This window comes from Schistocerca piceifrons, chromosome 2 (assembly GCF_021461385.2).
Source record: "Schistocerca piceifrons isolate TAMUIC-IGC-003096 chromosome 2, iqSchPice1.1, whole genome shotgun sequence".
Classification (NCBI taxonomy): Eukaryota; Metazoa; Arthropoda; class Insecta; order Orthoptera; family Acrididae; genus Schistocerca; species Schistocerca piceifrons.
Window position 1 is genome coordinate 383,651,981 of NC_060139.1, and position 27,153 is coordinate 383,679,133.

At 43.3% G+C, this 27,153-nt stretch overlaps 1 protein-coding gene across 1 annotated transcript in view; it reads right to left on the reverse strand.

Annotated features, from left to right (window-relative positions):
• LOC124776435 (ATP-binding cassette sub-family C member 4-like) overlaps positions 1 to 27,153 on the reverse strand; it is a 261,830-nt gene that overhangs the window by 39,906 nt on the left and 194,771 nt on the right. The window contains exons 11-15 of the mRNA XM_047251434.1: positions 24,325 to 24,508; positions 19,626 to 19,787; positions 12,598 to 12,821; positions 11,905 to 12,215; positions 534 to 613 (exon numbers count right to left, since the gene is read on the reverse strand). Coding sequence (XP_047107390.1) covers positions 534 to 613; positions 11,905 to 12,215; positions 12,598 to 12,821; positions 19,626 to 19,787; positions 24,325 to 24,508 — 961 coding nt within the window. The remainder of the gene's footprint in view (positions 1 to 533; positions 614 to 11,904; positions 12,216 to 12,597; positions 12,822 to 19,625; positions 19,788 to 24,324; positions 24,509 to 27,153) is intronic.

Sequence of the window (27,153 nt, forward strand, 5' to 3'; positions counted from 1 at the left end):
TATCTCTGTGCTGATCATGCCGAAGATTGCAGAAGAGATACTTTTAGGTGTCTTAAGTTCAGCTAAGGTCATCGGCATAAAGATGATAGCCACTATCAAATAAAGTAGATTAACAAAAATGAAAAAGTTATGGCCCAAGAACGGAGCCCAGTGGGAGTCCCGCATATACATTTTGTCATTTTCACCTCTTCATACCTTACACGAAACTCATCATCCGTTTTTCAGAAAGCTGTCACATCACACATGTGTTGTCTGTGTTAAAAAAACTATTTACTTCTACAGAAGCTTAGTTAATGTAAACAATGGTCGTGGAAGTCTGCTGAAGTGATAATATCTGAATTTATTTATCGGATATATCGAGAAAATGAAACAATGTCATCAATTTCCTTACTGAAAATATTTTCAGCAGCTTGGAAGGATTACGAAAAATATTAAGCAAACAGTTATTCAAGCAGAAAATCATTTAGTATACTGTCTCCGGTTTAATTACATTACACACTTCACTAACTTAGCAGTTATAGCGATTGACTTACTTGACCAGCATCCAAAATTGCCTTTGGCAACAATTCGTCTATAGCTCCCATGTCTTTAGAGAAACGGTTCAGGATTCTACCTGAAATAAAATAGCCCTCATTAACATTAAGCAAAACGAACGAAACAGATTTCATGTCACTATTTCTGTAACGACATGAATACTTTTTTAAGTGTGCTTTAGACTATCTTCAGGCATGCCATTTATTGCTGTCATGGATAAAATTGGGCACTGAACTTTGTAGCAAAATGAATACATTTAACAATGTCGCTTCCTTATTAAGGGCGATAGTTGCAGGCGATGTAATGTCTCCGTGTTGATATGGTGGAGGTTTATCGTGAGAGTATAAATGAAAGCAATGGAAATATTACGAAAATAGTTTCGATCCATGGACCTAAGGTGCGAGGATCTATTGATAAGTCACATGAATTGCTGTCACAGTTACAAAGACTTTCTTATGCTTCATACTTGTTAACAAGTTTCACTTTTGCCACAATTTTATTCATTCACCCCCAATAAAGACATGAAGGATTAGGTTCTTGGTAGAAGTCTTAAGTCATTGATGTCACACATTTGATAGAAATATAAAGGAACTAGCGTCTGCGACAAACTATTTTAAGCAACGTAAAATGGGCTGTGAATGTTCTACTGCCTGCTTTTGGGATACTCTCGTACAATAGATGCCAGCTGAAGTCATTTTGAAATAAGAGAAATGAAAACTTTATTTCTTCATGCATCATGATTTTCTTCCGTTTTGTGGGAACAAATCCCTCCTACTCCTACATTCTTGGCCAAGTCACAAAGTTTCTGATTCAATAGCAGCAGCAATTATAGCTAACCCTGACAAAGAAGTAGAGACACTTCATTTTGCAACTAGTTTAACGAATTTATTTCAACCGCCAGACAGAAAAATTTTCCGCCAGTGGAAGGTATTTTACAGTACATTAACAGAGAAATTTATTATGATCAGATCACTACAGTTTCCAGTCTACCACATGGCAATATTCTTAAGATGCAGTCACTAGTACACTACCAGTTTTTCTCTCCCCACCTTCAAAATCTGATGAACTATATGTGGCAGTCCTCAAAATAGGTCCGGATTCATTTCCAACTCAGGCCCAGTTTTTTCTAAAAGCACTGTCTGTGACCAGTAGAGCTGTCAGATGTCGTCCTTAAGTTTGTGTTCATGATGCACAAAAAAATATATTTTTCCGAACAATGCATCATTATCTCTGTTTTGCTATAGTTGCGGGGAATAAAATTAATGTCCACGTGATCTGAAGTTTTCCCGGCGTATTTCCAATTTGAACAGTTCTCGGATATCCGACCGGGTAGCGTCGTAATTTCGCCACAATATTTCGGCAGTCATACATGCTGCCATCTTCAGGTGGTTCCTGACGAATGCTGTGCTTCCTCTCGGCGCCCTATATATACTAGTGGAGGGGGTAACGGCTAGTATATATAAGGCTAGTATATATAAGGCGCATATCAAGTACCTCTACGGGGAGGAAATGCTTCAACAGATGAAGATGCTGGACAAGCTGCGGAACAAAAAGGAGCGACTGCTGTGCTCACTTGCGTTCCTGCTTAGATGCCGAGACGTTAGTGTCGTGCCACCTTTCGCCAAGATAACTCACCACATAAGGACTGCAACGACCAGGCGCATCATGAGACGAGCCAGCTCAGCGCTGGTAGGAGAGAGAATTCATTATACTCGCCGCTGCCTACTTCGAAGAAACTGCTGGATGTCAATCTCAGAATATCTTCAGTTCTATCTCCCATATCATGGGAATGGGCTGACGCTGCCACCTGGACACAAGCAGACGGGGTACGAAGAAAAGCTACGAGTAAGCAGACATCGAAGTGTGAGCGTACTGTCATCACCCTTACAGGAAGAACGACCAATGACGCAGCAATGTCGGTGCTCGGGAAAGGACTCACCCGATTGTGGACATTATAAGCAGTGTGTAGTAGGCCACCTACACTCTGCCAGCCAATGAAGTAGAAGAAATACGTCGTGAAATGTGCCGTGCGCTCACCAGGGCCGCACCACTGAAACAGAACATCTCGAAGGAGGAGAGAGCGGCCATCCGCGAGCTACGCAGCCATCCTGAGTTGGTGGTCTTGCCTGCTGACAAAGGCAATGCTATAGTAGTGCTCCTGCACTGAGAATATAAGAGAAAAATGTACGAACTTCTCGATGACGCAGCGCACAGAAGGATAGAAGGAGACCCGACAAGTCGCCTTCAAAGAAGAACCGTTGAACTTCTTCTCAGTACCTTTGATGAAAAAACTGTCAAGAAACTTCGACCACGAACGGCTGCACCGCCACGACTGTATGGGCTACCAAAGGTCAACAAGGATGGGACACCTATGCGTCCAATAGCCAGCAACATAGGAGCAGCAACCTATGAACTGGCCCAACACCTGACGGGTCTCCTTAGTCCATTTGTGGGAAAATGCGAATACCACATCCGCAATTCCAACCACTTTGTGCAACGTATACAAGAACTTCGGCTCCTGGATAGCGACTTTTTCGTGTGCTTCGACGTAGTGTCCCTCTTCACTAGGGTACCACTGAAAGACTCCATCGATCTGATAAGCAAGAAATTCGACAACAAGCTAACAAGGCTCTTCGAGTTCGTGCTCACCTCAACATACTTCCTGTTCGACGGAAATTATTATGAACAGACAGATGGCGTAGCCATGGGATGCCCCCTTTCACCGGTTGTAGCCAACTTTTTTATGGGGAATTTCGAGGAGGAGGCACTAGAACAAGCCAAACAAAAACCAACTTGTTTCTTCCGCTACGTGGATGACACGTTCGTTGTTTGGCCACATGGACGGGACAGCTTAAATGAATTTCTCGAACACCTCAACTCGCTGCACCCCAACATACAGTTCACGATGGAGGTGGAGCAGGCTATTGCCCTACCGTTTCTTGACGTCCTGGTGAAACGAAAATCTGACGGCAAGCTGGGACACAGTGTATACAGAAAACCTACACATACCGTTTTGTACCTAAATACCTTCAATTACCATCACAACTCAGAGAATGAAGGCGTTTTGCGCACACTTATTCACAGGGCACGATCGATCTGCGATCAGGAGAGCCTTCCAGCAGAACTGCAGCACCTAGAGATAACATTTCGGAAAAATGGGTACAACCAGAAGCAAATAAGACACGCACTCAGACAGACTGCGCCAAGAGAACAAGAAGAAGAAACAAGAAGAACACAAGTCATTGACGTGCATTCCGTTTGTCGGAAACACCTCAAGAAAAATCGGTAGAATCCTGGGGAAACACAATGTGAAATGTGTATTCCGACCCCTGCAAAAACCTTGACTCTACTGGGTTCAGTGAAAGATGACCTAGGCCTTCGAAAACCAGGCGTTTATGAAATTTCCTGTCAGTGTGGAAAATCATACATTGGGGAGACAGTTCGCACTGTAGAAGAGAGGTGCCGCGAACACAAGCGCCATACCGAATTACACCAGACCACTAAATCAGCCGTGGCTGACCAGTGTATAAAGACTGGCCATACTATGGACTATGAAAAAACAAAAATACTCTGTCAATCCTCCTACTTTTGGGACTGCGTTACTAAAGAGGCCATCGAAATCCGACTACAGGACGATCTAATTAATAAAGACAGCGGCCTTCAAATTAGTCAGGCTTGGAACCCTGCACTGAGCCTGGAGAGAAAGTTGCGGTCCCAGTGGTCGAGGACCGCCCCCGAAGGCGGCAGCAGGGAAGACTGCAGACCCCAGTTCAGACCCAGGCGCCGCCTCCCCCACCACCTCCAGTAGCCGCCGCGCCGGCCGCACCGAAGACTCCAGGAGAGGTGGGAGGGGGTAACGGCTAGTATATACAGGGCTATTACAAATGATTGAAGCGATTTCATAAATTCACTGTAGCTCCATTCATTGACATATGGTCACGACACACTACAGATACGTAGAAAAACTCATAAAGTTTTGTTCGACTGAAGCCGCAATTCAGGTTTCTGCCGCCAGAGCGTTCGAGAGCGCAGTGAGACAAAATGGCGACAGGAGCCGAGAAAGCGTATGTCGTGCTTGAAATGCACTCACATCAGTCAGTCATAACAGTGCAACGACACTTCAGGACGAAGTTCGACAAAGATCCACCAACTGCTAACTCCATTCGGCGACGGTATGCGCAGTTTAAAGCTTCTGGATGCCTCTGTAACGGGAAATCAACGGGTCGGCCTGCAGTGAGCGAAGAAACGGTTGAACGCGTGCGGGCAAGTTTCACGCGTAGCCCGCGGAAGTCGAAGAATAAAGCAAGCAGGGAGCTAAACGTACCACAGCCGACGGTTTGGAAAATCTTACGGATTACCGTTTACAATTGCTACAAGCCCTGACACCCGATGACAAAGTCAAACGCTTTGAATTTTCGGCGCGGTTGCAAGAGCTCATGGAAGAGGATGCGTTCAGTGCGATACTTGTTTTCAGTGATGAAGCAACATTTTTTCTTAATCGTGAAGAGAACGGACACAATGTGCGAATCTGGGCGGTAGAGAATCCTCACGCATTCGTGCAGCAAATTCGCAATTCACCAAAAGTTAACGTGTTTTGTGCAATCTCACGGTTTAAAGTTTACGGCCCCTTTTTCCTCTGCGAAAAAAACGTTACAGGACACGTGTATCTGGACATGCTCGAAAATTGGCTCATGCCACAACTGGAGACCGACAGCGCCGACTTCATCTTTCAACAGGATGGTGCTCCACCGCACTTCCATCATGATGTTCGGCATTTCTTAAACAGGAGATTGGAAAACCCGATGGATCGGTCGTGGTGGAGATCATAATCAGCAATTCATGTCATGGCCTCCACGCTCTCCCGACTTAACCCCATGCGATTTCTTTCTGTGGGGTTATGTGAAATATTCAGTGTTTAAACCTCCTCTACCAAGAAACGTGCCAGAACTGCGAGCTCGCATCAATGATGCTTTCGAACTCATTGATGGGGACATGCTGCGCCGAGTGTGGGAGGAACTTCATTATCGGCTTGATGTCTGCCGAATCACTAAAGGAGCACATATCGAACATTTGTGAATGCCTAAAAAAACTTTTTGAGTCTTTGTATGTGTGTGCAAAGCATTGTGAAAATATCTCAGATAATAAAGTTATTGTAGAGCTGTGAAATCGCTTCAATCATTTGTAATAACCCTGTATAGGGCGCCGAGAGGAACAGCACAACATTCGTCAGGAACCACCTGACGATGGCACCGTGTACGTCTGCCGAAATATTGTGGATAAATTACGACGCTACCCGGTCGGATACCCGAGAACTGTTCAAAATGTCCACGTGTTGGAAACCTTGTATTTATTTGTGTATACTGTGTACCAATTTCGAAGAAAAATTATGCATAACATAACCGCTGGAATACCGGCCAAAGAGCCACACACCGCACAGCGATCGAATTTACGGCTTTACGCTGAGCAGTTTCCGTGAAGAAACCATGCGAGAAATGTCACATTTTATAAATTTTTTCAGTAACTTCAGGATGATGTTGGCAACTGGTATTTAGTATGTGGATGTTCTGACGTTCCTATGAGTTTCACAAGAACCACGATAGGTTTCGATATGACATGTCTGACCTTTGCCTCGTCAGCGCTAAAACAGTTTAATAATCTATGGAAGAATTATTTTACTTGCGGGACGTTGATGAAGAAACTAGAGACAGAAATCTGGTGCCGACACCTTCTTTTTTCATTTAATTAATTGTTCATTACCCATACTGTGAACAGGGTGCTTTACAATCTCCTTCTACTGTCCACATTTGCTTGCGAAGTAGAAATTACCGTTTTTTCTTTATTTTCTCGTGTTGTTATTATGCTTACTGGGGCCACTAATACTACACAACTCTCTGATTCAATTTTCATTTGGATATTTAGAATTGTTTACCTTTTTCATACTGCAGAAAGAAAGCACTTTTACCTTAACCATAGCCTATTGTTAGCCTTTGTTCCATCTTTTTCTATACTATTACTTATTACGCTTTACTATTGCTGAATGTACTATTACTAATAGTATTGCTGTTTACAGTTTTTAAATAAATGTACTGCTAATATTATTACTACTATTATTACTACTGCTACCGCCACTATTGCTGCTACTACCGTATCCATTACCTTGGTTGAGTGCAGCAGAGTTCATTAACAACTTTACATACATTACCATGACTTTTGTTGTATCAGCCATCTTCACAATACTGTACGTCTTATCCCAATATCGTCATTGTCTAGGCACTTCAAATTCGGAAAGGCACTTTCTTTATTGTTTCGAAATGGTAAGATGTTGGATAATGCAATCATCATCAGATCAACAATACTGTATGGTGTCAATACGCTGTCTGCTTCTCTTGAATACCATCATGCAGCCCGCCAAACGCAACCTCCCCATCCAACGGAGTCATCACGATCAATGAGACATTGTGGATGGAGTTTGAGACAAACCCGGGACACAGCTGGGACCCTCACTAAGTACTATTGGTTGGGGAAATAGGGAAGATCTAAAGGCGAGCAGCGCACCTCGGCATAGGTTCGTTTAATAAGCGAGAAGCGTCACCCAGATGCTCATCCAGCTCCAGTGGCAAACGCTGCAAGAGAGGCGTACATCGCGATGCCGCTTAAATCGAGTTTCCGAGAGTGTACGTTCTTAGAAGAGCCAACCATTGTATTGGTTCCTCCTATAAATATCCCGCGAAAAGATTGCGAAAGCAAACTCTGAGAGATACGAGCTCACGCGGAAGTTTGCGACCGACCATTCCTCCCACAGATCATTCGAGAGTAAAACAAGTGTGGAAGTGACTGTGGTGCACGAATTACCCTCCACCACATACCATAAGGTGGCTTGAGGAATGTAGATGACAATGTAGAGCGCACACTCTGGTGATCGGCAACTGTTGGCTGCCTCATCTCTCTTCCGTATGTTGACCAAAATACTGGTGAGGAGGTTTTTTTACCACTATCACGGATAAGCTAATATAATTTTAAGCAGAGAAGCTGGCTGCAAAATTCTGTTGTAACATCCTAAAATACAACGGTTTATTTGGGTGAAAACTGCAACCAACCCCTCATCAATAATTTGAAACGATTTACTAACCCGTTAGTCAGGTCTGAATCCATTGCAAGTTCATCAAGAGACTAACTTAATGCAGATAGCGCTGAAGTTATGAGGGTGCGAGTGGGGAGCGATTGATGCCATCAGTCCTCTGACTATTTCATGTGGCCCTGCAACGACTTCTTCTCCTGCGCAAACATCTTTATTCCAGAGTAGCACTTACATCCAATGTCCTCAATTATTTGTTGGATTTATTCCAATCTCTGCCTCCCGCTATAGTTTTACCCTCTACAGCTCACTATAGTTTTACGGAAGTTATTCTTTGATGTCTTAACACATGTCCTGTCACCCTGTCCCTTTTCTTGTCAATGTTCTCCATATATCCTTGCCGATTATGTGGAGAACCTCCTCATTTCTTATCTGTCCAGAAAATTTTTAGTATCCTTCTGTAGAACCACATCTCCAACACCTCGATTCTCTTCTTCTCCGGTTGTCGCATAGTTCAGTACATGATTCACTACCATACACTGCTGTGCTCCAGAAGCACATTCTAACAAAAATGTTCCTCAAATTAAAGCCTATTAATGATACTAGTAGATTTCTTTTCTACAGGAATGCCCTCACTGCCCGTCCTAAACTGAATTTTTCTCCTCCTTGCTTCGTCTGTCATATGTTATTTTGCATCCAAGGTAGCAGAATCTCTTTACGTCATCTACTTCGTGCTCCCCTATTTTAATGTTAAGTTTCTCACTAATGTCATTTCTGCTCATTACTTCCGTCCTTCTTCAGTTTACTTTCAGTTCATATCCATTTCGGTAGACTGTATATCGCTTCTGTATGTCCTGTAATTCCTCCTCGCTTTCCATGAAGATGGCAATATCACCAGCGAATCTAATTGCTGATGTTCCATCACCTTAATTGTAATACCTTTTTAAATTTTTTTCGTAACTGCTTCTTCGATCAGTAGACTGAAAAGCAGGGAAGAAAGGCTGAATCCCTGTTTACACCCGTTTTTAATACGATCTCTTCGTTTTTGGACTTCTATTCTTATTGTTTCTTCTTGGTTCTTATACATGCTTACCCTACAGCGTATACTACTTTTCTGAGAATTTCGAACATCAGGCACCATTTTACATTGTGGAATGCTTTCCTAGGTCGAAAAATCCTTCTTCCCTTATCAAGCGCAATGTCAGAGCTGCCTCTCTGGTACCTTTACCTATCCAAAAGGCAAGCTGCTGGTCACCTAAGAAACCCTCAATTTTCTTTTCCATTTTTCTATACAGCGTGGTCAGAAAGAGTCTGAAAAGTTTATAACGTGTAATGGTGTTACAGGGTAGGCTACGCTGAGAAATAATTATCCAGAAAAAAATTCATTGTGTTGCATCGTTTCCGAGTTAATTAGCATTAGAGTTAACCAATCAAGCCGTTGCGTGCACAAATTCAAGAGGCTCGCCAGATGCAGTTAGTGTCAGTTGTTCTCATAGAATAGATGGTAGCGCACGAAACTGCTCAGTCTTTGGCTCCTTACTACCGTCCCATATCCAGTCATTGTATCGCTGTCTTGTTCGGTTTCAGGAAACCGAACTAAGCCATTTGAACATTTGCGCGCGCAACTGCCTGATTAACAACGCTAATTAACTCGAAAACGATGCAATGTATCAATTTTTTTATTAACAATTATTTTTCTGCACAACCTACCCTAAAAACCCTAGCACGTTTTTCAGACTGTTTCTGACCACTTTTATATTATTATTGTCAGCAAGTTGGATCCATAAGCTCTTGTGCGATAATTCTCTCTTTTATGTGTCCCTGTTATCTTTGCAAATATGTGGATGATATTTTTTCCGGAAGTCTGATGATATGTCTCCAATCCTATAGATTATACACACGAACTTGAATAATCGTTTGGTTGCCATTTCCCCCCACGATTTTAGAAGGAATGTTGTATGTGCCTTTTGCGTTATTTGAATGTAAATCTTCCAAAGCTCGGCCAAACTCTGACTAACACTGGATGTTCTAAGTCTTCCTAATCGACTTATATTTTTCTCATATCATGTCAGGAGAGAGTTCCTCTCGTTCGTACAGCCCTTCAATGTATTCTTTCCATCTATCCACTCTCCCCTCTACGTTTAACAGTAGAATTCCTCCTGCACTTTTAACGTTGCCATCTTTGCTCACAATTTAACCGAAAGTTCTTTTGACCTCTCTGTAGGCTGAATCAGTCTTTCCGATGACCATTTATTTTTCGATGTCATCAAATTTTTCTTGCAGCCATTTCGCCTGAGCTTCCTTGCATTCGTTTTATTCCTGTTTGTGAATTTTCCTGAGCATTCTTATACTTCCTTCTTTCTTCGAACAGTTGAAGTTTTATTCCTGTTACTCAAGGATTCTTAGAAGTTATCTTCTTTATGCTTATATCTGTCTGTGCAATTTCAATGATTTCCCTTGTTAGATAAGTCCATTTCTGTTGAGCTGAACTGCCTACTTTGGTATTCGTTATCGTAGTATCTACAGCCTTAGACAACCTCAAATGCACATCGCCATTTCTTTGTGCTTCAGTATCTCAAGACTTTTCACGTTGATTCTTCCTGGCGATCTTCTCAAACTTCAAGCTGCTCTTCATTGTTACTAAATTGTAATCTGAGTATATCTGCTACTGGTCACGCCTTCCAATCCAGTATCTGATTTCGGAATCTCTGCCTCACTATGATGTGATCCAGCTGGGATCCCTCCATGCTTCCAGGTCTTTCCCAAGTATACCTCCTCTTCTCGTGGTTTTTGAACTGAGCATTCGCTGTTACCAGCTGAAGTTTACTGCAGAATCCATTAGCCCTTTTCCTTTCTCATTCCCACTACCGAGCCCATATTCTCTCGTAACACCAGCTTCAGTTCCTTCTTTCCCGACAGAGTTCCAGTCCCATATAACTGCTGGATTTTCAGTTCTTTTTTCATGCCGAGTTACCTGTTCAGTCCCTCATCTATTCTATCTCTTCATTCTCTGCTTGTCAAAATGGCATGTATACCTGAACTTTTGTTGTTGTCGCTGGTTTGCTGTCGCTTCTGATGGGGGTAATCCTACTATTGAATTCAGTGAAACTCATTCTCTGCCCTACCTTCCTCTTCATAACCAATCCTATTCCCGTTATACCACTTTCTGCTGCTGTTGATATTGTCCCACATTCGTCTGACCAAAAATTTTTACCTTTCTTCCATTTCACTACACTGACCCTTCATTACACCTTTATTTAGCTTCTGCATTTCCTTTCTCACGTTTTATACCTTCACTACCACATTTCTGACTATACACGCTCCAATTCGTGGAATGTTAGCCTTCCGTATGTTGCTTTTCTCATGGTCACCTTCCCCTTAAGAATCTCCTCCCGGAAATCGCAATAGGGGACTAGTTCGGAATATTTTGCCAACGGAAAGATCAGCATCCACGACAGTTCCTCATTTACAGGCCACAGTTTCTGTGGATACATGTTATGTGCCTTTAATGCACTGATTTACATTGCCTTCTGCATCTTCATGCCGTTGAACATTATAGATTCTTCCCCCTTACAGGGCCAGTTTATCACCCCCAAGGGCAAGAGAGTATCCAGAACTTCTGTCCGCTCCTCCGTCGTCTTTGATAAGGCTGTCGGCATAGCTTGATGACTTCTTATGCCGGAGATCTTCGGCTGCCAGAGCTGATAGTTTTTATTCACAATTAAAGGCGACATGTGGGAGTGAATCCTGAACACAGTACTTTTTGACTACTATTCGAAGACGCTACCCCTACACCACGGTGCTTGTTCAGTAAAACTCTGGGTTATAGAAAACTGCGCCAAATGCGCCATGAAGGAATCATTTTTACACGATCATAGAAACAATGTCTGTAAGCAGGAATTTTTATTTACAGTTGAGAAGAACCAAATCAACCGCTATTGAGCAGCAATAGACAGTGGATAAGGTAAAGTCATCCTGAATTAGCTCTTCCAAGCATTCAACACGATCTAGTGCCAGAACAGTATCGGACGTTAGCAATCTCTGTTGCGGAGGCGGGTAACGGAATTGAGAGTGCTAGACACGAAATGACGTGCGTTGTGTTATGGTGCGGCAGTTGCCGATGCGTTGCTTCCACGTAATAAAAACAAAAGTGAAACTCTCAAAACACGGAGTATCCTTATAATTAAAATTTTTATAATGTGATTCTTAATTCTGTCCTAACAGAGATCACTAAAGCAACAGTGAATAAAATGTAATAGGACATTTTAATATTTTATAGATCAATTTTCACTTACCTGATGGGTTTAAATTGAAAAATCGCATGGGTGTTCGTAACAAATTCTTGAACATTGTATTGTGAAGCTGTTTGGAGCAGCTCATGCAGATATTATAAAACACAAAAGACCTAGTGAACGCAATTAAAAACAGTGCAGCAATGATTCCAATATAAATAAAAATGTAGGTGTCTGTGTCTAATATGTTGTCAATCCCTTGAATATTGACACCGTCTTCAGAGCTAATTACAAGTATGTTCCCTCCGTCCGTTGTGCCATTGTTATTCTGCATCTCAATAATGCGCGCCAACCTTGCCTCTTCCTGCGTCGTCCTGTGGGAAAAAAGTATATATTCACTGTTATTCTGATAAATAATCGATAGGAGTATCAAGTTCCATATAACTACATATTGATGAAGAAAGGGGTTAGCGTTGGAGAGTGACGCAAAAATGATGTTCAGTGTCTAACATAATATGGTGCTGGAGGACAATCAATGCTATACTGATATTTGTAATACTGTAAGGAAGAGTCAAGATGTACTCTGACGTTGGATATACGCATTAAATAGTACGTTCCAGAAAAATATATGATCATTTCCACTGAACCTTGTTACAGCAGTTCACAGTATTTTAAGGTAAAAAAATCATTTTTTGTGTTAATTTCATTGCGGATAAGTGTTGCGGCTAGACAAAAGACATTTGACTGTTTACTCACCAGTACGAAATATAATAATCAGCGCCACTTGCCAATCCTTGTGCACAAATGAACATCAGCATTAAGATGAATAGGACGAAGTAGTTGGTCCCTGACGAGAAGTAGCCAATGTAGGGGGAAGTTTTGACGACGCCCTTGGTCGTTGCTTCCATCATGTCCGGCGCAGCCGCCTCCTCCTCCTCCTCTTCCTCTTCCAGTATGGAGCCGTGCCGTGAAGTCTTGCTCTTGAGGAAAAAAAGGCCACGATAGACAATCTCAAAATTAGTCTTATTTATTAACAAATACACACTTTCAGATACAACAGAAAGGATAACATAAATGTATCTTCTGCATCTACATTTATACTCCGCTATCGCGTCGTCTATCAGCAACTGTGTCCCACTTCAAACTTTCTATGAGATTTGTAACGCTCTCGCGATGGCTAAATGTACCAGTCACGAATCTTGCAGCTCTTCTTTGGACCTTCTCAATCTCTTGAATCAGACCGAACTGGTAAGGGTCCCATACAGACGAATACTACTCCAAGACTGGACGAACTAACGTATTGTAAGCTATTTCCTTTGTTGAATGACTGCATCGCTTCAGGATTCTACCAATAAACCGCAATCCAGAGTTCGCCTTACCCGTTACTTGTGTAATCTGATCATTCCATTTGAGATCATTTCGAATAGTCACACTCAGATACTTGACTGATGTTACCTCTTCCAAAGACTGATCATTTATTTTGTACTCATACATTAATGGGGATTTTCGCCTTGTTATACGCAGTAGGTTACAATTACTAATATTGAGAGATAACTGCCAGTCATTACACCACGCATTTATTTTCTGAAAATCCTCATTGATTTGTTCACAACTTTCGTGTGATACTACTTTCCTGTAAATTACAGCATCAACGGCAAACAGTCTAAGGCCGCTGTAAATAACATCAACCAGATCGTTTATGTAAATCGTAAAAAGCAGAGGACCTATTACACTGCCCTGGGGCACACCTGAAGTTACTCTTGTTTCTGTTGCAGTTACCCCGTTCAGGACGACATACTGCTCCCTGTCTGTTAGAAAACTTTCTATCCAGCCGCATATGTCATTCGAACGCCTTTCGAAAGCCGAAAAATATGGCATCCACCTGGGAGCCGGTATCTAGAGCCTCTTGTATATCATGCACAAAATGGGCCAGCTGTGTCACGCATGACCGCTGTTTCCTAAAACCGTGCTGATTTCTGCAGATGAGCTTCTCAGCGTCTAGAAAGGTCATTATGTCTGAACACAAAATATGTTCCATAAATCTACAACAAAACGATGTCAGTAAAATTGCCCGCTAATTATGTGCATCCGATTTTCTACCCTTTTTATAGATTGCTATGACCTGGGCCTTCATCCAGTCCCGTGGAACTTTCCGCCGTTCCAATGATCTCTTATAGATGATGGATAAGAATGCTGTGCTATATTTGTAGCACAGTCAACATAAAATCTTACGAGGATACCGTCTGGGCCAGATGCCTTTCTGGCGTCTAAGGATCTTAACTGTTTTACAATCTCAGATACACTAAACACTATGTCAGCCATCCTTGCGTTTGTTCGATAATTGAAAGGGGGAATGGTGCTGCAGTCCTCTATCTTAAACGAGTTTTTGAAAGACAGGTTTAGAATTTCGGCCTTCTGTTTATCATCATCAGTTACATTACCTGTACTGTCAGCAAGAGAAGGTATTGAATTATTTGTAGCGTTCATAGATTTTACGTACGACTAAAATTTTTTGGGGCTATTTTTAGAATCTGCAGATAAAATATTGCTTTCAAATTCGTTAAAAGAGTCTCTCATAGTCCTTCTGACAGCACGTTGAAGTTTTTAATCACCGTTCTTCTTTCGCTGTAATGAACAGCAACACACCAAAAGATATGTGACTTTCTTTGTAAATGTATTTATATAAACACAAAGACAAAAAAAAGTCTAAGCACCACGAAGAAATTATCCGAATGGGAAGATAAAAAAAAAGATAACAATTTCAGAAAAATTGGATGATTTATTCGAGAGAAAGAGCTTCACAAACTGAGAAAGTCAATAACGTGTTGGTCCTCTTCTGACCCTTATGCGATCAATTATTCGGCTTCATATTGATCTGCAGAGTTTTCGGATGTCCTCCTGAGGGATAGCATGTCAGATCCTGTCCAAATGGTGCATCAGATCGTACAAATATTGGGATGGTTGGGGGCCTTGCACATAATGCTGTAAACGTTGTTAATTGGGGAGAGACTCGGCGACGTTGCTAGCCAAGACAGGGTTTGACAAGCAGGAAAACAAGTGGCAGAAACTCTCACCGTGTGAAGGTGGGCATTGTCTAACTGAAATGAAAGTCCAGAATGGATTGCCATGAAGGGCAACAAGACCGGCTTTGATATCGTCGACGTACGGCTGTGGTGTAAGGGTGTCGCGGATGACAAGCAAATGGGTCCTGCTAGGAAATGAATTGGCACCCCAGACCATCAGTCCTGGTTGTCGAGCCGTATGGCGGGCCACAGTCAGGTTGGTATACCACTGCTGTCCGGGGCGTCCCGAGACATGTCTTCTGCCTTGGTTCTCATTCAATGGACTAGAAATGTCTTCAGTAATGAGCCTCGCTTGTAACTTAGCGCCGATGACCAGCGCAGACGTGTCTGGCGACGCTCCACATAGCTTTTGGGCGTGGGTCTGGGGTGACATTTTAGGTCGTAGCAGGAACACCGGGCATCGCATGAACCTCATCTGACGGCTGCAAGTATCCTGACGAGAAGTGTTTCTTAGTCGGGAACTGGTGTCATGTATTTAGTAAAAGAATCAAGAATCGACAGATCAGAGGAACCACATAAGAAATTTGTTGTATCTATGATGGAAAATCAGAGCGTTAGAGGGGTTGCACAAACATAAATCTTGATAAAATGGGAGAATAAATACAAAAGGAAGATGGATTAGATAAAGGCAAGTACAAGTAACTGCGTATTAAAAGTCAAACGCAGTTCTGAAAGTTAAAAGCTCCGAGAGAACAAGTAACCGTAAATTAATACACATTAAGAACAAAAAACGATGCACCACGAAGTAATTATACGAATGAGAGGGGAATAGATATGTGAGGTACATGTACAGACAAACAAACGATTGCAGTTTCAGAAAAAAAATGGTTCAAATGGCTCTGAGCACTATGGGGCTTAACTTCTGAGGTCATCAGTCCCCTAGAATTTACAACTACTTAAACCTAACTAACCTAAGGACATCACACACATCCATGCCTGAGGCAGGATTCGAACCTGCGACCGTAGCGCTCGCGCGGTTCCGGACTGTAGCGCCTAGAACTGCTTGGCCAACCTGGCGGGCTTCAGAAAAAATTGAATGATTTATTCAATGGAAAGAGCTTCACAAATTCTGCCAGTAAATAACGTGCTGGTTCACCCCTGGTCGTTATGCAAGCAGTTACTCGGCTTGGCATTGATTGATAGAGTTGTTGGATGTTCACCTGAGGGATATCATGCCAAATTCTGTCCAATTGGCTCGTGAGATCGTCAAAATCCCGAGCTGGGTGAATTTTCCTGCCCATAACGCTCCAAAATTTCCCAAATGGGGAGAGATTCGGCGACCTTGCTGGCCAAGTTAGGGCTGGACAGGTCCGGGATGGCATACCATTAAGGGCAACAAAACGGGGCGTTGCCTCGGATGAACAAGCAAAGGGGTCCTGCCAGGAAATGAAATGACACTCCAAAACATCATTCGTGGTTGTCGGGCCGTATGGCGGATGACAGTCAGGTTGGTATCCCACCGCTGTACAGGGAATCTCCAGAAACGTCTTCGCCCTGCAATCTCATTCGCTAGAGTACTGTCTTCACTGGTGAATCCCGTTTCTAAATGGGTACCGATGATCAGAGAAGACTTGTATGGAGACGACACAGACAGCGATGTGATCGCACCCCGACTGTTTCCCGCCGTACGGCCAGACAACTACGTCGTAGCAGGATCCATTTGATTGTCATCAGCCATGCTGGGTTTACATTTAAGCAACATAATTTCAGCATGCACTCGGCGAGAGTTTCTACTGCGTGTCTTCGTGTTTACTAAACCCTACCTTGCCAGCAACGTTGCCAGATCTCTCCGGAAAGTTCGGAGCATTATTGGCAGGCCCTCGTACCAGCTCCGGGTTTTGACGATCTAAAGAGCCAATTGGACAGAATTCTTCACGATGTCCCTCATAAGGACATCCAACAATTCTATCAATCACTGACAAGCCTAATAACTACTTGCATAAAGGCCAGAGATGGACCAACGCGTTATTGATTTGAATTTGTGAAGCTCTTTCTCTTGAATAAATCATCCAGTTTTTCTTAACATGTAATCATTTGTTTGTCTCTACATATACCGGGTGATCAAAAAGTCAGTATAAATTTGAAAACTGAATAAATCACCGAATAATGTACACTCCTGGAAATGGAAAAAAGAACACATTGACACCGGTGTGTCAGACCCACCATACTTGCTCCGGACACTGCGAGAGGGCTGTACAAGCAATGATCACACGCACGGCACAGCGGAAACACCAGGAACCGCGGTGTTGGCCGTCGAATGGCGCTAGCTGCGCAGCATTTGTGCACCGTCGCCGTCAGTGTCAGCCAGTTTGCCGTGGCATACGGAGCTCCATCGCAGTCTTTAACACTGGTAGCATGCCGCGACAGCGTGGACGTGAACCGTATGTGCAGTTGACGGACTTTGAGCGAGGGCGTATAGTGGGCATGCGGGAGGCCGGGTGGACGTACCGCTGAATTGCTCAACACGTGGGGCGTGAGGTCTCCACAGTACATCGATGTTGTCGCCAGTGGTCGGCGGAAGGTGCACGTGCCCGTCGACCTGGGACCGGACCGCAGCGACGCACGGATGCACGCCAAGACCGTAGGATCCTACGCAGTGCCGTAGGGGACCGCACCGCCACTTCCCAGCAAATTAGGGACACTGTTGCTCCTGGGGTATCGGCGAGGACCATTCGCAACCGTCTCCATGAAGCTGGGCTACGGTCCCGCACACCGTTAGGCCGTCTTACGCTCACGCCCCAACATCGTGCAGCCCGCCTCCAGTGGTGTCGCGACAGGCGTGAATGAAGGGACGAATGGAGACGTGTCGTCTTCAGCGATGAGAGTCGCTTCTGCCTTGGTGCCAATGATGGTCGTATGCGTGTTTGGCGCCGTGCAGGTGAGCGCCACAATCAGGACTGCATACGACCGAGGCACACTGGGCCAACACCCGGCATCATGGTGTGGGGAGCGATCTCCTACACTGGCCGTACACCACTGGTGATCGTCGAGGGGACACTGAATAGTGCACGGTACATCCAAACCGTCATCGAACCCATCGTTCTACCATTCCTAGACCGGCAAGGGAACTTGCTGTTCCAACAGGACAATGAACGTCCGCATGTATCCCGTGCCACCCAACGTGCTCTAGAAGGTGTAAGTCAACTACCCTGGCCAGCAAGATCTCCGGATCTGTCCCCCATTAAGCATGTTTGGGACTGGATGAAGCGTCGTCTCACGCGGTCTGCACGTCCAGCACGAACGCTGGTCCAACTGAGGCGCCAGGTGGAAATGGCATGGCAAGTCGTTCCACAGGACTACATCCAGCATCTCTACGATCGTCTCCATGGGAGAATAGCAGCCTGCATTGCTGCGAAAGTTGGATATACACTGTACTAGTGCCGACATTGTGCATGCTCTGTTGCCTGTGTCTATGTGCCTGTGGTTCTGTCAATGTGATCATGTGATGTATCTGACCCCAGGAATGTGTCAATAAAGTTTCCCCTTCCTGGGACAATGAATTCACGGTGTTCTTATTTCAATTTCCAGGAGTGTAGATAGAGAGGTACAAATTGACACATATTCTTGGAATGACATGGGATTTTATTAGAACCAAAAAAATACAAACGTTCAAAAAACGTCAGACAGATGGTGCTTCATCTGATCAGAATAGCAATAATTAACATAATAAAGTAAGACAAAGCAAAGATGATGTTCTTAACAGGAAATGCTCAATATGTTCACCATCATCCCTCAACAATAGCTGTAGTCGCGGAATAATGTTGTGAACAGCACTGTAAAGCATGTTCGGAGTTATGGTGAGGCATTGGCGTCGGATGTTGTCTTTCAGCATCCCTAGAGATGTCGGTCGATCACGATACACTTGCGACTTCAGCTAACCCCAAAGGACCTGGGAGGCCAAGCATGAGGAAAGTGGCGGCTGAGCACACGATCATCACCAAACGACGCGCGCGAGAGATTTTTCACGCGTCTAGCAATTTTTTTTTTTTTTGTTCTAATAAAACCCCATGTCATTCCAAGCATGTGTGTCGATTTTTACCTCTCTATCTACATTATTCCGTGGTTTATTAAGTTTTAAAATTTATACTGACTTTTTATCACCCGGTACATCACATCCACCAATTTCGATCCTTAGTGGTGCGTCGTGTTCTTTCTTTAAAAATGTATTTTGATTTTTCTGATAACTCTAAACGGAAAACGGAAGCTTTCTTGTGTGGGTTACTCGTATCTCGGAAAGTGCCATTACAGAGCAGGGAACTTTAACAATCCCCTGTTCGCTGGGACCAATGACTCACACAAAAGAAAAGATGGTTTCAAGGTGCAGCTACAAGAGGGACCTATAGACAACAGTCGATCCAGTAAACTGATTTGTAATAAACATTTTAAAAAAGAACGAGGACCGACAGGAAAGAGAGTAATTGTTCACAATATATAAATTAATGCGGAAAACGTATGGAAATAGAGAGAAAGTGACATTAAACTTTTCATTCGGAAGCAGCAGAGGATTTCCGCACTTTTACAAGCTGTCGCTGGCTTCGCTGCAGCTCGCCAGTTGGGTAAATCTTTGTTTCTGCCCACGTCGGTGAAACCAGGAGAAGAGTATTGTCAGTACATGGGGAGATTTCTAAGAGGAATAGGTTCTGTGACTCAATCTGCACAGAAATAGCGGGTACTCAGCTGCTTGTTAACATCGTGGCTCACCTTGATGGAGGTGCGCGACAGCTGCCTGGTGATGCCGTGGTGGGCCCGCTCCGCCTCCGGACGCTCCTCGCCGCCCTCGTCGCCCTCGGCGGCCCCCAGCATGGCCGAGTACTGCGGCTGCCGGGTCAGCGCCGCGTAGCCTCCCTGCGCCTCCACCTTGCCCTGTACACGCGTCGAACGCGTACATCCATTAGCCGGAATTGTACCCATATTCACTCTGCCCCATAGCCGAGGTCGCAGTGGTGTTTGGCCCAGAGTCATTCACTATCTGATCAAAAATATCCGGACACATATTATCGTTTATGAGCTCCAGACCGTGGAGTCGCTGCTATTCGGTCGATTGGTTGGCATCACGAGGCTGTGTGCACCCCGTATCAGCCCTCCCACCGAGGAGAAATCCTTGCCAATACCGGGAATCGAATCTGGGTGGTACCCTGAACACTCAGCTATAGAGGTGAACTCCGGACACCTATTAGTGAACGTTAATATGGGGTATGTGCATCCCCTTTATGACGGCTTGAACTCAGCCAGCGACACTTTCAATGAGCTGTCTGAAAGTCTGTGTAGAAATGGTAGTACATTCCTCCTTAACAGTCGCAAAGATGGAAGTCAGACTGGACGCTGAGGTCTAGAAAGATGTCGTCATTCTAAATCATCCCAAAGATATTCACCTAAATTCAAGTTGGGACAATCAGGAGGCCAGCCCATTGTAGGTATGCTATTGTCCACAAACCACTGCATCACAGAAGCTGCTTTATAATTGGGTGCATTGTCGTGAAGATAAAACAACCATCATCTCCGAATTGTTCATCTACTGTACATAGTACACAATGCTGCAAATTCCTTTCCGCATTTAACATTATCTTAGGTGTGTAAAGACACCAGGCCGTAGCAACGAAAAGCAACCCCATCCCCAACACCACCTCCTCCATAACTGTTGATACTGATGGAGGTAACAACCTGCAGGCATTCACTAAACTCGGTCCCTGCCATCAGACTGCCACAGGACATAGTGTGATTGATCATTCCAGATCACTCGTTTCCAGTCATCCAGTGGCGTCAAATGGTTCAAATGGCTCTGAGCACTATGGGACTCAACTGCTGAGGTCATTAGTCCCCTAGAACTTAGGACTACTTAAACCTAAGGACGTCACACACATCCATGCCCGAGGCAGGATTCGAACCTGCGACCGTAGTGGTCCCGCAGTTCCAGACTGTGGCGCCTAGAACCGCTCGGCCACTCCGGCCGGCCAGTGGCGTCATTCTTTACATCTCCTCTCGCGTCGATTAGCACTGATTACAGAGATTTGTGGCTTACAAGGAGCTGCTCGATCATTGTAACCCATTCTTTTTAACTCCCTAGGCACTTCCATTGTACTAGCTGGTCCGCTCGTTGCACTTTGGAACTCACGTGTGATTCCTTCACTGATTTCACGTGATTTCTTACAGTCACCCTCCAAAATGCCCAATAGACCCTACCTATCAGAACATGAGATCTGCCTGTTCTTGCTTTAAGTGTGGTTGTTCCTTCGCATTGCCACTTCACAGTTACATCACCAACTGTCAACCTGCCCAGTTTTACAATGTTTGAAATGTCCCTGTTGGATTTTCACTCTGGTGATATACGACGACTAGTCCACGTTCAAAAATCACGAAGCTCTCCTCGACGAAACATGCTGTTGTCATTGCTTCTCTTCTGACAACCCAATACTCCTCACGTCCTGTTATACATTCGGGCCTACCCCATACGACATCTAGTGGTCAGTTGCGGATTATATACGTCTGTCCAGATACCTTTGATCAGATAGTGTATAAAGAACGTAAAATGCGCTCTTACAGGTTGGACGTTTTATAACACTTGCCAGCTAAAGTACTTTTCATCCATTGCTAATTTAATTGTTGAATCTAGGTTTTGTTAGTAAGCTGAGGATGCATACTACTTGAAACCAATTTTGAGAAAGATATTTGTAAATATAAAACTTTATCTCATGCGATAATTATAAACCACTCAATTTTATTATCTTGACAATTTCAGTTTAGTTTCGTCAATGTCCAACTGAATAAAACCAGTTTTATCATTTCATACGTGTTTCTCTTTTATTTCTTCAACAGCTTCATCAGTGGTCTAAAACATGTGCGTATTTCGGTGTATATGCCTACAGAAGTGCTTAAATTCTAGACACGGTACTTTCAGTTCAGACAATATATGACTTCCTGTGACGTCTTAATGGTAATTTTCTTTTTTTTACTTACTGATTTGTAGATGTTGCTCTACCTTCGTTCTTGCTTTGCTAGATTTAAAGATGATGCACTGCTTCCAGACTTTCGATATTCACTAGTACAGCACTGAGAATAGGAACATACAATCGTTTGATGTTTTGTTTTGACTGCCGTTGCCAACTTTCGGGTGTATTTGTGACATCTGTAGTCTATGTGTGTTTTGGCAAGAGCATTCAATATTTGTAGATCCTATTCTAAATTAAAAGCTTGAATATGAAATTAAATCTTTCTAGTATAAAACTTGCTGATTTCAGCGGCATACCTAACGCGAGCTTTCAACTAAGCGAGGGGACGCAGTACTGGAGTCACATTCGGGAGGAAATCCCCGTCCGCCCAACCAGACTTTCATTTTCCGTAATTTCCCTACATCGCTCCAGATAAATATCGGTGTGGCCCCTTTGAAAAGGGCTCGGCCGATTTCCTTCCCTGTCCTTTCGTAATCTGAGCTTGTGCTCCGTCTCCAATGGCCGCCCTGTCGACAGGAGTTTAACCTCTGACCTTCCTTCCTTTTTATTTACCAACTTCAGACTGAGTTACTCGAGACAAAAAATAAGAAGAAACTTGTTATAGTGCCCCGATTCATAATAATACACTGCAAGAGATCAACAGCGCTTCTCGACATATAACAGAAAAAAATTACAGATACATTTAATTACTCTATGTATAGGACATAATCGAGAACATCAGATGTAATGAATGTGGCAAACTGACCAACAGCATTCTGAAAGGAAAAGAAGAAATAGGAAGAAACCACACAAACTAGCTATTGCGATCATATTAATTCTGTTCTTTCCAATAAGCGTGTGATCTTGTTGGCAGGCCTTTCAGGTACTGTTTTTTTTTTCGCTTAAACTCTGGTCTCACTTCATACAGGTGGGCAATGAATGAAACCCAGTTCTTCACTTAACAAATTATCCTAACATATCTCCGAATTAAGAAATGAGAATTTATAAAGAACTTTTGTAATCGTATTTGTTAGTGAGCGACAGAAGAATGGAGAGTTGTGGAATTTATTAATATAATACGAGGACTATTCGGAAAGTAAGGTCCAATGGGGTGCAAAATGGAAACCACAGTGAAAATCCGATGACGCTTTGCACAGATGTGTTGGGCAATTTCTCTAGTATGCCCATCGATCGCGTCGCATCGCTCTTTTCATTTCTGAGCACAGAGTGAGCACGTAAGATTAGAACAATAGTGTCTCCCGCCAAATATAAGGGCATGGTGTGAAATTTCGCCTGATGTTATGCAGCCCACGTAGCTGTCATGCGTTTCTTTCTGCAGGAAAATTCTCGGCCGCACTCTGCAGGGGCAATGAAGATTCCCCTGCAGCGTTTACAATGGGAAGTGTTTGATCAACCACAATAAAACCCGTAATTGACTCTCCCTGAATTTCGTCTCTGCTCACATGAATCGCTGGCTATTAAGACACTGTTCTGGCACAATCAACGAGCTGTGGACCAGCGTAGAGAATTGGCAGGAGGCACAGGTGGCTGTCTTCTAAGACGATGGTATTGGAAAGTTGATACAACGCTACGACAAGTGTCTAAATCGGAGCGGCGACTATGTGGAGAAGTAGCTGGAAGGTGTAGTTAACCGTTCCAAATAAAACATTTTTGATTTTCACAGTGGTTTCCATTTTCCGAACAATCGGATCATACTTCCCGAATAGGCCCCATGTAATAATTTAAATCTGTTCTTTATTTCGTCGTCTCATTTGCAAATTTATTTTTGTGATGACTAATTTCGATTAATATTTGATCATCTTCAGATCTTTGTAATCACACCCGCCAGGTTAGCCGAGCGCGCTAACGCGCTGCTTCCTGGACTCGGGTAGGCTCGCCGGCCCCGTATCGAATCCGCCCGGCGGATTAACGACGAGGGCCGGTGTGCTGGCCAGCCTGGATGTGGTTTTTAGGCGGTTTTCCACATCCCCCTAGGTGAATACCGGGCTAGTCCCCACGTCCCGCCTCCGTTACACGGCTCGCAGACATCTGAACACTATCGCACTATTCCATGGATTCCACTAGTCGCAGACAGTTGAGGTGCACTAATTCTTCCCAGGGGGTATGGGGTGGCGGCAGGAAGGGCATTCGGCCACCCCTTCAACTAACATTGGCACATCCGATTAACCTTGCCGACCCTGCGTGTCCGCGGGAACAACGGCACAAGCAAAAGAAAAAGAAATAAAGAAAGATCTTTGTAATCACATAAGGAACGCATCATATCCAGACGAAGCTACATGTTATAATGTCACACAAAAATATCCCAAAGGACTTATCAGGACTTTACCTTTAGTCAAAAGAGTTCTCAGATGGCAGCAGAGTCTCTGTACGTTGTCTTGTGGATGTTTTTGAATCTGTCTATAGTATTTGTGTACAAATTTTGTTTTTGGGTATACTGAATAAACAATACTTGCGTTGTTAATGAGCACCACGTGATTTGCTTCGGACAGGTACTGCAGCTGATGAGTGACGAGGATGCGCGTCTTGTTTCGCAGGAAGTTGATGATGCACTCATCGAAGAGGTGTTTCCCGACGTGGGTGTCCACAGCTGACAGAGGGTCGTCAAAGAGATAGATGTCAGCGTCATGGTAGACCGCCCTGCCAAACAAAAACATTTCGTCACAAACGAGATAAATCAGTATCGTATTCATGATCTTTTCATTAACGCTCTTACATATACATTAGTTCACTCATGTCGAGCTCAAAGAGGCTATCTGTAGTGATAACTTAGGAGAAGAAGAATTTCTATTCGCATTACGAATGAAGATTGCAAGAGTCCGCGCCAACATACTCTTCAACAAGAAGTGTTTGCAACCAATTGCGACTCCAAAGTAAGCAACAATTTATACTAAGAGTGATTCCAAAATTATCTTAAGGTAGTAACTTAGTTTTACCGAAATCGGTTATCTACAACAAAGTTTTTTGTAGTGATCTCGGCTAAGAAGTTCTCCTTCTCCTAAGTAATCACTACAAATCGCCCCTTCGAGATCAACATGAGTAAACTAATAGACATTGTGCCACGCCAGACACTAAGGAATGCACACAGGCTACTCGCATTACAAGAGAAGATTGCAACAATCCGCGCAAACACACTTCTTCTCCTAAGCTATTACACATGTTTCGATAGCTGATTTTGATATCGGCCTACATCAGTCCATATCAAAAAGAAAGATAGCAAAAGAACAGCACATTGATTGTCCGTGTAAATACGGTCATTTTTCCAATGGAAGAAATATTTCGGTTGTAAAAAAGTTGACACTTTATTCTGGAAAGCTACTCTCTGGTGCGCCTATCGATAAATGGAAGAATGTGTCACTATACAGGAAAAACCTAAACTCCTCTGACAAAATGTCGGACGTTGTTCAGGGTTAGCTTCTGAGTACGTTTGGTATGAAGGACACTTAGTCTCCGGTTGCTGGTAACAGAGCAATAACGTAATTATTATTTATTCTGGTTGTTATCCCAATTCTCTTTCCTTCTGCGAAAATACCGTCACAATAGTGAAAAATCCCGTAATATGCAATCATCATAACGTACAGCACAAAACACAGAGTAATGCAACAACTCTCAGATGCAGAATTCCATAGGTGCAAGAATAGCTCTGTTAGCTCAGCTACTGCATCTTGTAAACCAATACACGACGCGTATATCGACCAACTCTTCGTGAGTACACCTATCCAGACTGTTGCGTAATGCTGTTAACGTACAACAAACACTGCCAAAGGGAGCAAACCTGAGACGGAACCGAGCAATAGTGAGTGCAGTCTTGAGAACAAAGAATAAAGTATGTATTATTCTTGTCGGCAGCAGATACCGTGACTGAATGGAACAAATTAATTTCCAAATAATACACCCAGCATACATGGCCGACATTTGCAATGTTGTGCACATACGAGGATGAGCCACTAAATAAATCGAAAACTTACTCATTGCTCAAAAATGTGTTGTAAGAGTAATACGTGGCGCACATCTACGATCATCTTGTAGACGCCTGTTTAAGGAGTTAGGAAATCTGGCTACTGATTCACCGTATATTTATTCTCCCATGACGTTTGTTGTAAATAATCCACTGCAGTTCAAAAGGAACAATGATGTACATAATTACAATAACAGAAGGAAAAATTACATTCATTTGTCCATAGTAAGGTTGTCTTTAGAACAAAAAGAGGTGCTTGATGCTGCAACAAAACTTATTGATAACTTATCCAGTGATATAAAACGTGTGACACACAGCAAAGGAAAATTTGAAAACAAAATAAAAAAGTTTCTCCATGACAACTCCCTCTATTCTGTAGAAGAAATACTATTACTGTAATGTCTAAAAGGTAGGAATTACTAACTAACATCAGTGGATATTAAAAAAAAGAAACTTTATAAATGTTGAGCATGGAGCCATATTTAAAAATTAAGTTGGGATGTGTATGTAAAATGACTCGTTCCACATCATTACGACTGATACTGCAAATTATCCATGGAACATGAAACTAACTGACTAACTAGGATAGAGACATTAGAGCCTGAAATTTATTTTCCCTTTCAACGTACTCCCCTTGTACACTTAAATAATCATCCCATCGTTCGAAAAGGCGTTAAAAGCCTGCAGCATAGAATTCTTGTGGATGCGATCGCGTTAAAGCGTGACCTCTCGGTATGTATGACAAGTTTATTTGGTCCCTTAATTGCTGCAGCCCACAAAACCGATGTGTCCTGGTGGTAGCGAAATACCCCTAGTCGGGGAAACAACGTCCATCACTGAACACCCTGACCGGCCAGGACGCTCCTGATTTGTGACTTTTTGTCCTTTGCTAAATTCCTACATCCAATTAACACGAATTTCCATGAAATACACATCTAACCATACACGGGACGATTTCGCTTTGCACGTGCTCTGGGGACAGTCCCACGCTCACAAAAATCCCTCTGTTATAGTCGGGTACACATCATAACACACCTGTCACCTTTGACTGCTGATGGGTAACGATTGGCTACGGGATACTGTGTATTGGCCACCTTCCAAGCGACATGTTCGCCACGTTCTACAGGCGCGAAACTTAAAACGATAGGCGGTATTCTGGCATTTGCGACGTATTTATTGACTTACCTTCGTAACTTCAGTGCAAAACAAATAGAAAGATAAATGATGATAAAAAGTCAAACGAAATGCAATTAGTGCTGTATTTTCGCGTTTGTTACTTATTCATCGACTTCTCCTCGTAATTTCAGTGCAAAACAAATACAAAATG